Source organism: Vombatus ursinus, unplaced genomic scaffold (assembly GCF_900497805.2).
Source record: "Vombatus ursinus unplaced genomic scaffold, bare-nosed wombat genome assembly UNPS02010461.1, whole genome shotgun sequence".
Classification (NCBI taxonomy): Eukaryota; Metazoa; Chordata; class Mammalia; order Diprotodontia; family Vombatidae; genus Vombatus; species Vombatus ursinus.
In genome coordinates, this window is record NW_020950239.1 from 9,179,080 (window position 1) to 9,193,751 (window position 14,672).

Below are 14,672 nucleotides of genomic sequence, written 5' to 3' on the forward strand. Positions count from 1 at the left end.
AGTTACCATAGACAATTAAATAATATTAAAAAAAATTACAGCAAGTTTCTCTGATAAAGGCATCTTTTCTCAAATTTTTTGAGAATAAGAGCCATTTGAAAATAAGAGCCATTAGCAATTGATAAATTGTCAAGGGACATGAACAGGCAGTTTTCAGAAGAAGAAATCACAGCTATCTGTATTCAGATGAAAAAATTCTCTAAATCATTATCAATTAGAGAAAGGCAAATTAAAACAACTCTTAGGTACTACTTCACAATTATCAGAAATGACAAATGCTGGAAGGGATGAAGGAAAATAAGCACATTAAAAGTTGTGAAATGAAATGTTTAATATGAATGTATATGTAAGAGCCTATATCAGATTGCATGCTATCTTGGGGAGAGGAGAGGGAAGGGAGAAGGAGAAAATTTAAATCTCAAAATCTTATAGAAGTGAATGTTGAAAACTAAAAATAAATTAATTTTTTTTAAAAAAAGTTGTGCAGCAATCATCAAAACTGCTTGGTAGTGGCTAGGAAATAGAGTGGTGGATCAGTGGAATAGGTTAAGTGTGCAAGACACAGTAATCAATGACTATAGTAATCTATTATTTGATAAACCCAAGGACCCCAGCTTTTGGAATAAGAACCCACTCTTTGACAAAAACTGCTGGGAAAACTGGAAAAGAGTATGGCAGAAACTAGGTCTAGATCAAAATCTCACACCATATACCAAACTAAAGTCAAAATGGGTTCATGATTGAGATATAAAGGCTGATACTGTAAGCAAACTGGGAGAGCAAGGAATAGTTTACCTATCAGATTTATGGAGAACAGAAAAATTCAAGACCAAACAGGAGAAAGAAAACATTACGAAAAGCAAAATGGATAATTTTGATTACATTTTATTACATTTGAAAAGTTTTTTGCACAAACAAAGCCAATGCAACCAAGATCAGAAGGAGAGTAGAAAATTGGGAAAGAATTTTTACAACCAGTCTCTCTGATAAGGGCCTCATTTCTAAAATATATAGAGAATTAAGTCAAATCTATAAGAACACAAGTCATTCCCCAATTGATAAATGGTCAAAGGATATGAACAGGCAGTTCTCAGATGAAGAAATTAAAGCCATCTATAGTCATATGAAAGAATGCTCTAAATCACTATTGATTAGAGAAATGCAAATCAAAACAACTAACAGATTGGCCAAAATGACGAAACAAGAAAATGATAAATGTTGGAGAAGATGTGGGAAAATTGGAACACTAATGCATTGTTGGTGGAGTTGTGAAATGGTCCAACTATTTTGGAGTGCAATTTGGAACTAAGCCCAAAGGGCTACAAAAATGTGCATACCCTTTGACCCAGCAATAGCACTTCTAGAGCTATATCCCAAAGAGATCATACAAATGGGAAAAGGACCCACATGTACAAAAATATTTATAGCAGCTCTTTTTGTGGTGGCAAAGAATTGGAAATTGAGAGGATGCCCATCAATTGGGAATGGTTGAACAAGTTGTGGTATATGAATGTAATGGAATACTATTGTGCTATAAGAAATGATGAACAGGCTGACTTCAGAAAAGCCTGGAAAGACTTGTATGATCTGATGCTGAGTGAAGTGAGCAGAACCAGGAGAACATTGTACACAGTAATAGCCATGTTGTGTGATGACTAATATTGATAGACTTAACCCTTCCTGGCAATACAAGGATCTAAGACATCTCCAGAGGCCTCGTGATGGAAAATGCTCTCCACAGCCAAAGAAAGAACTCTGGAGTTTGAAAGCAGATCAAAGGATACTATTTGCTATTTTTTTCTTCTGTTGAGTTTTGTTTCCTCTTTCTGGTGGTTCCTTCTATTGGTTCTAATTCTTACTTACAACATCACTAATGTGAAAATATGTTTAGTAGGAATATACATGTATAGCCTATATCAGATTGTGCACTGTCCTGGGGAGGGTGATGCGGAGGAAGGGGGAAAAATTTTAAACTCAAAAGCATATGGAAGTGATTGTTGATAAATCAAAATAAATTAATTTTAAAAAGGTTGTGAAATGGTCCAAACATTCTGGAGAACAATTTGGAACTATGCCCAAAGGGCTATAAAACTGCACCCAGCAATGCCACTACTAAGACTTTATCCCAAAGAGATCAAAGGAAAAGGGAAAGAACCTATATGTACAAAAATATTTATAGCAGCTCTTCTTATGGTAGCAAAGAATTGGAAATTGAGGGGACGTCCATCATTTGGGGAATGGCTGCACAAGTTGTGGTATATGACTGTGATAGAGTACTATGGTACTGATGGAACACAATAGTGCTATAAAAAATGACAAGCAGGATGGTTTTAGAAAAAAATGTAGGAAGACCTACATGAACTGAGGCAAAGTGAAGTAAGCAGAACCAGATCAGTGTACACAGTAAGAGCAAAACTGAAATAATGATCAGTTGTGAAAGATTTGGCTACTCTGATCAACACAATGATCCAAGATCCAATTTTTCATGATGAAAAATGTCACTCACCACCATAGAAATGGAGTCCGACAGAGTCTGAATGCAAAGTGAAGTATAGTTTTTTCACATTCTTTATTTTTCTTCTCTTTTTTGTGATATGGCTAATACAGAAATATGTCTTACATGATTTCACACGTATAATTGGTATGCTGCTCACCTTCTCAGTGGGTAGAGGAAAGGTAGGAGGGAGGGAGAGAATTTGGAACTCAATTTTTTTTTAAATGTTAAAAATAAAAAATAAATTTTTAAAAATTTATTTTAAAACAAGAACATTTATGGCACTCTGAATTGGTACTTCAGTGTTATTTTGTAGCAAACACCATGATTAAGTGCTATGACTCCCAACGCAAACGGGATGGTATTATCTTGCAGAATACTGTCTGGATTTCCTCGAATTTTGTGATTTATTATAGACACAATCTAGCTTGATTTTGCACTTGCAGACATACTATGATTTAGAATATTGAATTATGGGCTTGTTGTGTTCACTTTTAAATTTGAAAAGGAACCAGAACAACAATCATATCATTACCTGAATTTAAGGGCATCATAAAATTTCAACTAACATCTGTTTGCATCTTTTAAGCATTTCCCATGATGCTTAATTAACTTATACAAAAATTGCCATGTGACTGAGTCATGCTTCAGTCATTGCTATGGCATGATATGTCAAATTATTTAATTGTAAAATAATCACATCTTTTCATTGTAGTAATTGACTACAAAGAAAGTTGTTTTTACATGCAAATCCATAGATCGTTTGATTCAGTTTCTAGACGGCTTTGAAATAGAAACCCTAGCTACTTAGTTCTCTTTATCATCCTATAGCATCACAGCCCAAAGAAGGCACTTGACCACAACTAACCAGGGAGGGAAGTTGCCCTGAAGCTTTTATCTGTAGGGAATAGTTACCTCTGGTGGTGGGGGGGTGGGGGGTGGAACACCGAAAAGCTCTTCCAGAAAACTTCATCCTTTTTTGGCTGTTTCCCAAAGCAGGTAATTGTTATTGCTGGCCAGCATTTTTTGATTCCCACCATTACTCTCATAATACTAAGGTTACATTCTAAAAGACAGCTAGATCTTACTTTTAACTATGCTCAGTATAAGTTGCAACTTCTGTAAAGGTTTCTTATTTTTTAAAAATAGTGTGTATGTACATAAATCACAGAAATATGCTTACCAAACTATTTTAAAATGAGAATTTTTTCTATTTAAAACAGTGTTTGCTTCGAGATTTTGTTAGCACATTTATAAAAGTAACTCAGATCCATTAAGGTTTGTGATTTTTTTTTTATAACAGGAGATTGTATTTTACAACTGAAGGGACATTTCAGTAAAAGAAAATATAGAAAACCTTAATGCTTGATATGTAATATATGTATAATTTCTGTAAGTTGTACTTGTTTTGAAAAAGGTGTGATGTTCTAATGATAACAAAATTTCCTAAATGAAAAAAAGTTATCTCCAGCACATAAAGGTGCACAAATGAGGGGGAGAAAGTGCCTGTTGTTAAGTGAAGCTGCTCATTAGAATAAAGACCTTACCTTCACATCCAGCGTGTGCTGTAGCTTCAAGCGCACTGATTCTTGTTCCTGGCGCTGGATTATGTCTTGACATTCTGCAAACTGCAACGATGCCTATAATTAAATGACCCCCCAGGTTATTTAAATAACTTAGGTTATTTAACTAGACTTAACCTGGACAGTGAGCCAATTAATTTTCCAGAGTCTCTCTATCATCTGAGAGGTCTTGATTAAGACATGGGAGTTAGAGTTAGACTAATACACATGCGCAGCTAGGTGACACAGTGGATAGAGCACTGGGCCTGGAGTCAGGAAGACCTGAGTTCAAATCCAACCTCAGACATTTACCAGCTGTGTGACCCTGGCCAAGTCACTTAATCCTGTTTGCTTCAGTTTCCTCATCTGTAAAATGAGCTGGAGAAGGAAATGGAAAACCACTCCAGTGTCTTTGCCAAGAAAACCCCAAATGGGGTCACAAAGAGAACAACAGAAACACACACGGTGAAAGATGAAGAATGACCAGGAAGTCACTCTTCTTAGAAGGAATAATAATGCATGGTTAGAATTGCATCGATTTGGATTGGATAGAATAGGGAACATCAAGGTACCTTGGGTACCCACAGACACAAGGAACCAATGCTGTTTTTCCACTTTAATGGCCTAGTGACACTAAATGGCGTTAGTGAAACAATATGTCTCTTTGGCTACATTTAACCTTCAAAGGGACCTAACTCTTGTGACATTACTTCCTTTATTATGCTAGTTTTACTTCATGGAATCTCTTTTATCCAGTGCTAAGTATTCTTTGATAACAAATGTTTATGCAAATTAATAGGCAAATTAAATAGATTAATTTAGGCAAATTAATTCAATTTACTAAGGTTCCATTTAGTCATATTCCTTTTCTAGTACATCCTTATTATTAATATAATGAGTAGCATGTGACCTTAGTAGCCTGAACTAATTTTGGAAAGGCTGATACTTTTGTTACTTTATAGATTTTTTTAAGTTATTAGGTCTAGAGAGGCAATACATTTTTCTCCTTCGGAAAAAAAATGTAAAAACAAGAAAAATTACACTTGTTTGTATGGTTAGGAACCTGCCTACTTAGCTATCTTTGGCACTATTATAATTACCAACTGATATATAATTACCAACTGATGACCTTTTAGCTGTTTGGAATGTCAGGCAGAAAAACTCATCCTTCCTTGACTTAGTTCCAGTTAGAATAATGGTCGTGGAAATAGTGGGCCGCAAGAGTGATTAACTAGATGGAAGGGGGAATTTCTTGTTATTAAGCTAATAGTAATAAACTGCCTGCAACTATAGCTGGCTTGTCCTTTGGAAGGGGGAGAGGGAGCACGGGGGTGGCCTGGGGGAACCCTTCCTAACCCTCGGATTTGGTGGGCATCAAGCGTGGAGTGCAGAAAGCAGAGTGCTACCCTCAACCTTCCCAGAATGCAGAGGAGCAGTCTCTGGAAAGAACAAAGATAATGACCTAACTAGACTGAAGACCCGTATCCAAGACACACAGGTCTTCTGACATTTTCCCTGGGCCTTCCTGGTGTATGGAGCAGCACCTGGCTTGCATGGCGTTGGACAAGGTAATCCCAACTGGCCCTAGGAGGGTTAACACAATTCCACTGGGGCATGCATAAGAGCATGGTGCCATGGAAAGGATACTTGGACTACTTTCCAAGACTCGGAGACAGGAGGGAACAGCATTCAAATCCCAACTCAGACACCTAGAAGTTATGTGAAAATGGATGTCACTTTGTTTCTACGAGACTCAATGTCTTGATCTGTAAAATGGGAATAGTACCTGTCTTATAGAGCTATTATAAAGAACAAACAAGATAAATGAAGGTAAGTTGCCTTGCAAACTTTAACCAACTATATAAATGTGACCTATAGTTATTTAGGACTATTGTTAAGAATAATATTCTCCATTTGTAAAGGCTGCTTAAATGTCTGTTAAAACACTTGGGTTCGGCCTGGTAAGCATCCCCCTATCCACTTCTAGGAGAACCCATCCCGCTGAATGAGAGAGCTGAAAATCACCTGCATCCTTAAAGACGCTTCTCAAGACAGTGGTACCCCTAACAAATCTGGCAAAAAATGCAATTATGGATGGTAGGGTTTGTGTTTTTTTTAAGGACTTGTTTTTAAATTGTCTAAATGGATGCATTTAAATGAAAGAGGCCTGACGTTTGTATGAAAAAGTTCTTGGGGTTTTAGCAGGAGGCAAGCTGAACATGAGCCGGCAGTGTATGGTGATGGGACCTTGGGCTGCACTGAGATGGGGCAGAGCTTCCAGTCATAAGGAGTCATGTAGTCCTCTGTAACCACCCTGGTGCAGATGACAATGACGTCTTGTGGTCAGTTACGACCATGACATTTTCGGAAAGACATTGATAATCCAGACAACGTCAAGAGGAGGAGAGCAGGATGGATAGGGGCCTTCAATTTATTCCACAGGAGGGCCTGCTGCGGGAGCACGGAAGGCATAGGAGCTGTCTTCCAGCTGTGGTGGGAGAGGGATTATCTTTGTTCTGCTGAGCCCCAAAGCCCAGAGCTGGGATCAAAAGGTAGAAGGTGAAAAGAAATAAAGTGAGGCTTCAGGGCAGGGGAAACTTCCTAAAAATGAGTGTCCAAAAAAGGGTGGGGGGGGGCAGGACTATAATTCACTTCTCACACTGAAAGGTTTCCACTCGAGGTTTGACGATCGTTTGTCATCTGTGTTACAGAGGGGGCTTTTGTTTAGGGATAGGTCAGCGTGGATGGCCACCGAGGGCACCTCCCAACTCCGAAATTCTATGTTTCTGTAAATTATACAGAGAAATATTTTGAACAGAAAATGAACTGATGGGCACTTCTAGTCAAGATGGCTTCCTGAAAGGTGGCAAACAAACCTGTTCCCCCACATCCACTCTAGCAAAAACTGAAAAATTATACCAGGATAAATAATGATCAAGACGTTCAATGGCAAACTCTGACATGAGCCAGCATGAGCACAGCTAGACAAATCAGCAGCCTCCCAGCATGACCAGAGAAAAGCCAAACACGTGGGTAACTCATCAGGCTCTGTGTCAAGAGGCCCTCCCCTACTCACAAAGAAAACCTCGAGGGGTCAGAATCGCCCTGTGGAGAACCTGGAGGCCACCGGGGGCAGTAGCAGCCACTGCAGGCAGGGCAGAACCTGCCCAGGGATCTGAGGTCCCCCGTACTGTGTCGTGATACATCACAGAGAGCCTTAAAGCACCCAGGGCACTGAAATTCAAAGAACCAGGTGCCCTAACCAAAGGAGGTGAAGATCAGCACAGGAATCCAAGTGATCAAGAAGGGCCAACTACTCCACCCATAAGTGGAGAAGAGGGCAAAGTCCAGCCTTGGCACAATACTCTGAAGAATATGGGAACAAAATGGAGAGTGAAAAAATACAAGAAAATGTAAAATAGAAGATATTAAAAACAAACTGACCTGGAAAACAGGCTAAGGAGGGATAATTTAAGAATCACTGAAAACTATGAAAACCATGATTTTTTAAAAACCTCCACATTACATTTAAATAAATCTTGAATGAAAATCACCCAGATTTGTTAGAACCAAAGGACAAAGTGAAGATTAAAAAAAAATCCATTCATCACTTTCTGAAAGAAACCCAAACCCCGAGAAGAAAAGCTCCAGGAATGCCATAACCCAAATCCAGAGCGCCTACATGAAGTACAAAATGTTGCAAACACCCAGAAAGAATCAGTTCAAGTTCCTAGGAGCTGATCAGGATCACACAAGACCTGGCAGCTTCTACTCTGAATGAGAGGACAGCTTGGAGTACAATATTCTAAAAGGCAAAAATATAAGCTTAAACTAAGAATAACTTGCTCTGCAAAAACTGAAATGAACCTTTAATGGAATAGAGGAATTTCAAGTATTTCTGATGAAAACTCAGCCAAGTAGAAATTTTGACATGTAAATACAAGACTCCAGAGACACCTAGGAAGACAAATATGTATGAACAATGGGAAGCACTATGATGATGAAAGGCTACCATTCTACCATTCTAATAGGGTGAAGAAACAAGTGTCCCTTTAGAACCTTCAGGTATTTATAGGTTGGTGAAGGAGTTAAATTAGAAAAAAACACAAAACCTAAGAATGGATTCATTCTGAGGGTTTCAAGAGGATAAAAGCAAGAGAAGGTAAAAGGAATACATTAATATATAAAAGAGAAAGAAAAAGGCAGAACTTGACATTTTGCATAATTGGGGTGAGTGAGAAGACTTTACAAACATGGAGGAAGAGATGGGGGAAACAGGCATCATATGAATCTCACTGAAATGGATAAAGGATTGAGCACACACACACACACACACACACACACACACACACACACAAAATGTCTGATGTAGAAATACATCAAACTCCATAGGCAAACTGAGGAGGATAGGGAAATGGAGTTTAGAGAGAAAACCATACCTGGAAGGAAATATTAAACAAATAGAATTTCCTGATCCTGAAGGGAATAAAAAAAGAATTAGAAACTGTAGAGGTATCCATCAATTGGATAGCAGCTGAACAAACTGTGGTACATAAATGTAATGGAATATTTATTGCACCATGAGAAATGATAAAAAGGATAAATTCAGAAAATCTTGGGAAGTAAATAGAACCAGAACAATTTACACTACAATAACAACAATGAAAGACTTAACAACATTGATCAATGCAATGAATAACTGCATCTCCAGAAGACCTATGATGAAACATGTTATGCACTTTCTGATAGAGAAGTGACGGACACAAGATGCAGAGACAGATGTTTTTGGACACGGTCACAATATGAATTTGTTTTGCTTAACTATACTTCTTTGTTACAAGTTGTTTTTATTTTTTAATTGGGGGTGGGGTTTTAAGGGAGAGGGGTTTAGCAAAAAGAAAGCCACTGAAATATTTTTCAAAATACACAGAAGAAAAAAGAAGGACATTTGGAGGGAAATACAAACAGTTGGACAGTTTTGAAAAGAACATGTTGAACTTAGTAAATTTTTAAAAGAAAACAAGCATTATGACATTAAGAATCATGATTTCATTGACAATCCTTTTTGTGTCCTCTATACATGTGGAAATGTTCATTCTGGGGGTGTTTGTGTGCAGAATAAAAATCTTTTTAAAAAAAAATTAAACGATCAGTTCAAATAACAATTACCTTATCAAGAGCAATTTCCATGTTAGCAACTTTTTCTTTCAAGCGCCGCTCTTGGGATCTCAGGATCTCCAGCTCCCCTGCCATTTTGTTTTTTTCTGTTGCAACAACGTTCAATTCTTGACTTAGTTTATTTTTCTCTTCTTTTAAGAAACGCTTCTCCTATGATTATAGAGAAGAAGGTATCTCTGGGATAATCTGACTGCTATTACTAGATGATAGAAATGTAAGCTATTGATTAAATGAAACCTAACTTTAATATTAAATTATTTTTATACTATTCAATTACTTATTTATTAGTGAGACTGAGAGAAAGTAGACCATGTTACTATGGATTCATTCTTATCTTCTTCACTGCTAGCTAGCCCTATGACTGTTTCTCCTAGGCTTAGTAAATATAATGTTTGGTGAATTTCCATAGAAGAGTTATTCCATAACTATGTATATACTTGGAAAAAGAGCTTATGCCTCTCAGAACTGCAGACATCCATCATACCAAATTCTGCTGAAATTCAATCATTACTACAGAAGATAAGGCCGTTTGACATCTTTTGCCAGTTGCCAATTTTCAAGATTATACAAAACTCAACTGAAGGCATATTATCACCTCACTTTTATATAGCACATTTTATAAACATTTAAAGCTTTAGTTTAAGGTAATACAAGAAAATGTTAACACTTTGTAAAGCAAACACTTCCATGTGGTTTCTAATATGATTTTAATGTCTTGTTTTTATTGTTTCTCCTCCCGTTCCCTCGTGTCTCCCACTTCCGCCCCCTATCTGCTTGTACTGTTTTTTTCAACTTCTCATCCTCCTTATCGCACGTCGGCAGGGTGCAGATCTAAAGGACACGCAGATGACATTGTCGAGTTTTTGTCATAGCAAAGTTATTGATAGTCACCAGGGTTGTTGGTGTTTATTCCTAAATCCGTTATCTTTTGCATGCATGCCATTCTCTGCCCTCATGGACCCCCACCTGGGTCAGGAGCTGGGACAAAGGCGTCCCAGCTGGTCTCCCTGCTTCCAGCCTTCTCCGAACCTCTCCATCCATCCTCCTCACAGCTGACATGGGACGGCCCTAATGCTCTGCTCCCAACACATCCTTTGCGGCCTAGGAAGCTTCAGCGGCTTTTCCATTCCTCCAGTAAAACCAAACTCCTCTGCTTGACACATCTGGCCTCACTGATCTTCTCAGAACGAGGGGTTGTGTCCACCTCATAAGCTCACACCCCAGCCATGCTGCCCTCCCCACTTGCCATTTCCTGTCCAAACACTTGCACGTGGTGTTTCCCCAAGTCTGGAATGCTATTCCTCCCCAGCGCTGCCTCTTGGAAAAGAGAGGCTCACCCTTGGAGTTCAGACCCTTAAGTAGTCTGTCATTAATTAGTCAATAAGCGTTTCTTAAGTTCCTACAGCATGCCAGGCCCTGTGGCAATGCAGGCACTAACGCGTCCATACAGAAGCTCATACGGAATTATTCCAAGTAAATCCAAAGCAGTCAAATACCAGGGAGTGTGGGAGGGAGGTGCAGGCCCTAGCAGGTGTAGGGACCAGGAAAGGCTCCCTGAGTGCAGAAGACAGGGGTCTGAGCTGCACCTGAAAGGAAGACAGCGACTCTAGGAGGCCCCGGGGAGGAGGGAGGGAGACAGCTGGCGAGGAGGCACAGAGATGGAGATGGAGGAGGAAAAGCCAGTGGCTAGATTGTAACATGTGAAAGAGGGGGTCAGACAGGATAAGGAGGGCTGGTGTGGGGCCCGCTTGTGAAGGGCCAAAAAGCTAAATAGGGGAGTTTATATTTGAGCCCAGAGGACTTGTTGGGTCCCCATTAGAGTGTAATGCCCTTCACTCTGGCCTTTGTCCCCCTCCCTCTGCACGGCTGCCCTGAGCCTGCTACGCAACAGCTTAAAAAATGCTTGGTGTGGAGAGAGCAGGAGGACCTGTGTGCAAATCTGGCCTCAGGCACTTGACACTTACTAGCTGTGTGACCCTGGACAAGTCACTTAATCCTGACTGACTCACCAAAAAAAAAGGGGGGGGCTTGGTGATTGACCTGGCGGTACAGTGGATGGAGAGCTAGGCCTGGAGTCGGGAAGACCTGAGTTTAAATTCAACCTCATACGCTTAACAGTTGTGTGACCCTGGGCAAGTCACTTAACTCTTGTTTGCTTCTGTTTCCTCAACTGTACGATGAGGATAATAACAGCACCTACCTCCCAGGGTTGTTGTGAGGATCAAATGAGGCAATCGTAAAATGCCTAGTACATAGTAGGTGCTCTCTCAATGTTTATTCCCCCCTCCTGCTTATTCTCATTGATCAGGCCTTTGCTGATCTCCCTAGATTTTAGTGCTTTACCCTGCCCCCCCAATTATCTTGTAGTCAGAAGCCATCAGTCACATTATATATTCTTTGTATTTCTTCATTGATGTCCCTGGAGGGATCCTTAGTAAAATGTATGCTTTGTGAGGGAAGGGACTGTTTCATTTTTGTCTTTCAATTCCCAAGACATAACACTGTGCCTTACATAGAGTAGGTGTTTAATAAAAATTGCTGAACTGAGTTGAATTGAATTAGGTTAGACTCAGTTCCTAAAAGCACCACCTATAACATGTCAACATTTTCTAATACTCTGATGAAATGAAATAGCACCACGCCTCTTCTTCCTAGGAACGAAAGCTCACTGAAAAAAGTAATTCCTTAAAAATTAGAATTGGCCAAGTGGAAGCTTAATGACCCCAGAATACATTAGGAATCAATAAAAACAAAGTCAAGAGAATGGAAAAAATGGAAGAAAATGGGAAATATCTCATCAGAAAAACAACTAATCTGAAAAATAGTTCAAGAAGAAATCATTTAAGAATTATTGAACTATCTAAAAGCCATGATCCAAAAGAGAGAGAGAGAGAGAGAGAGAGAGAGAGCCTAGACATCATCTTTCAAGAAATTATCAAGGAAAACTGCCCTGACATCTTAGGACCAAAGGGTAAAACAGAAATTGAAATAAGCCACTGATCACCTCCTGAAAGAGATCCCAAAATGAAAATTCCCAGGAATATTATAGCCAAATTCCAGAGCTCCCAGGTCAAGGAGAGGATACTTCAGGTAGCCAGAAAGAAACCATTCAAATATCATGAAGCCGCAGTCAGGATCATACAAGATTTAGTATCTTCCACGTTAAAGGAATGGAGGGCTTGGAATATGATATTTTGAAAGGCAAGGGAGCTAGTATTACAACCAAGAATAACCTACCAACAAAAGCTGAGTATAATACTTTGGGGTAGGGAAAGGGGGAAAGGGGGGGGACAGGGGGGAGGGGATGGACCTTTAATGAAATAGAGGACTATCAAGCATTCCTGATGAAAACACCAGAGCTGAATAGAAAATCTGACATTTAAAACAAGACTCAAGAGAAGTAAGAAATTACAAGGAATTAAATAAGGTTAAGCTGTTTATATTCCCAAATGAGAAGATTAAGGGAGGTGATGGTCAGAAGCAAAACAGACTGCAGTGTTAAATGAATTACAGCGGGGGACCTTGATTTATCCCTCTCCAATAAATCTAACCATAAAATAAATAAGAAATTAAGGAGATGAATAGAATTTTAGAAAAAAGTTAGATATGATAGACTTCTGGAGCAAACTGAATGAGAATAGAAAGGAATATACTTTTTTCTCAGCTACACATGGCACCTTCACAAAAATTGATCGTGTGTTAGGGCATAAAAATCTCACAAACAAGTACAGGAAAACAGAAATATTAAATGTGCCCTTTTCAGATCATAACACAACAAAAATTGCATTCAATAAAGGGCCTTAGAAACATAAATTAAAAATTAATTGTAAACTAAATAATCTAATCCTAAGGAATGGGTGGGTCAAAGAACAAATCATAGAAACCATCAATAATTTCATCAAAGGTAATGATAACAATGAGACAACATACCAAAATTTGTAGGTACTTAGGAGAACATTCAACTCTCTAAATGCAGGATAGCTCTTCCTGCTTTTGTCCCTAATAAAACAGATGCTTCATCATTACAAATTGTGCTTTTTTTCTGAATTGAGATCAGGAAATATTTATAATAATGTGGTTCCAAATACAAGTTTTCATTTCTAGAATTCTTAGGGTGAATCTGACTATTTCTACGTCAAGGTCCTGCTTCACCTTTGATGCATTTGTCATTGCTTCCTCCAAGAACTGAATCTTGCTCTGCAGGGCATCTATTTGTCCTCTTTTGGCAGTGATTTGCTTCTGCATTCCCATTGCAACTTTCATGGCTGTAAAAAGGAAGTGCCAATTGCTCACTTATTTATGAACATGCTAGTTAGGCAACTATATGTTTTCTTTAGAGCTACTCTAAATTGCAAACTAAACTAAACTTATAAAGTAAAGAGACAGTGTAAAGTCCACAAGGGTATGGATTCTGGGGTGCCTTGGGGTTATAAGTCAATGGGGTCCCCATGGCTGTGGGTGGAGGGGTGGCAGGAAGAAAAAAAGGAAGGGAATAAGCATTTATTAAGCACCTACTATGTGCCACGTACTAAGTGCTTTACAAATATTATCTCATTTGTAACAAACCCAGGAGGTAGGTGCTATTATTCTCCCCATTTTACAGATGAGGAAACTGAGGCAAGGAGAGGTTAAATGATTTGCCCATGTTCACAGTAAGCTAGTAAGTGTCTGAGGCTGGATTTGAATTCACATCTTCCGGACTTCTGGTCCAGCACCACATAGCTGCCTCTAGGAAGGCATGGTTTCCCAATGGCTATGGATAGCGGAAATCCAATAACCATTCTTTGCTTTTACCAAAAAAAAAAAAAATATAAAGAATTTCTTTGGTCCAGTGGAACATAGCTATCTTGTAAACTGTACAATGATATAAACTTTTCTATGTCTGTTTTCTTTATAAAGCTGGACTAAGAACAATAATCAGACCCAGTTATGGACATACACATATACATAAAGGAACTTAGATAAAAGGGATAACTTATGATTGTTCATCAAAATGATTTTCCTGGATCAGAGTGACACTACTAACATAAGAAATCTATGACAATGTTGTGCATATGCCGTAGGGTTCTGGTGACATCATAAACCATCCAATTTTCACTCTCCTGGTTTCGTAACAACATGATTGGAACTCCCTGTAGCGAGTACACGAGAGTATAATGAAGATCAGTCACTGGTGGGAGCTTGTGTGTGACTATTACAGGGTAAAATGAAGAGTGGGCCTGGCCATTCACCAGAATGGGGCTGAACCTTCTCATACCCTCGGGCCTCAAAGATGTGGATAGGGCAGGACCTTTCCAATACCTAATTGAAAAGATCACTTAGACAGCTTAGTTTTGGAAGCATCATTATACATAGCAAGTAGCCGAACCGTTACATTAACCAAAGAAAAGGCCTTTAAAATAGCACTTTTTGCTTAGAAGAAGACTTAGGTGCAAGAA

At 38.9% G+C, this 14,672-nt stretch overlaps 1 protein-coding gene across 19 annotated transcripts in view; it reads right to left on the reverse strand.

Annotated features, from left to right (window-relative positions):
* CCDC158 (coiled-coil domain containing 158) overlaps positions 1–14,672 on the reverse strand; it is a 115,993-nt gene that overhangs the window by 35,507 nt on the left and 65,814 nt on the right. For 15 of the 19 annotated variants that reach the window (XR_003568470.1, XM_027854575.1, XM_027854566.1 and 12 more), the window contains 3 exons: positions 13,387–13,499; positions 9,226–9,384; positions 4,042–4,134 (listed from right to left, as the gene is read on the reverse strand). Coding sequence is in view for 18 of the 19 variants with exons in the window: in XM_027854575.1 (XP_027710376.1) it covers positions 4,042–4,134; positions 9,226–9,384; positions 13,387–13,499 (365 nt within the window). In the remaining variant the exon portion in view is untranslated. The remainder of the gene's footprint in view (positions 1–4,041; positions 4,135–9,225; positions 9,385–13,386; positions 13,500–14,672) is intronic. The other 4 variants (XM_027854569.1, XM_027854582.1, XM_027854581.1 and 1 more) reach the window with 4 other exon arrangements.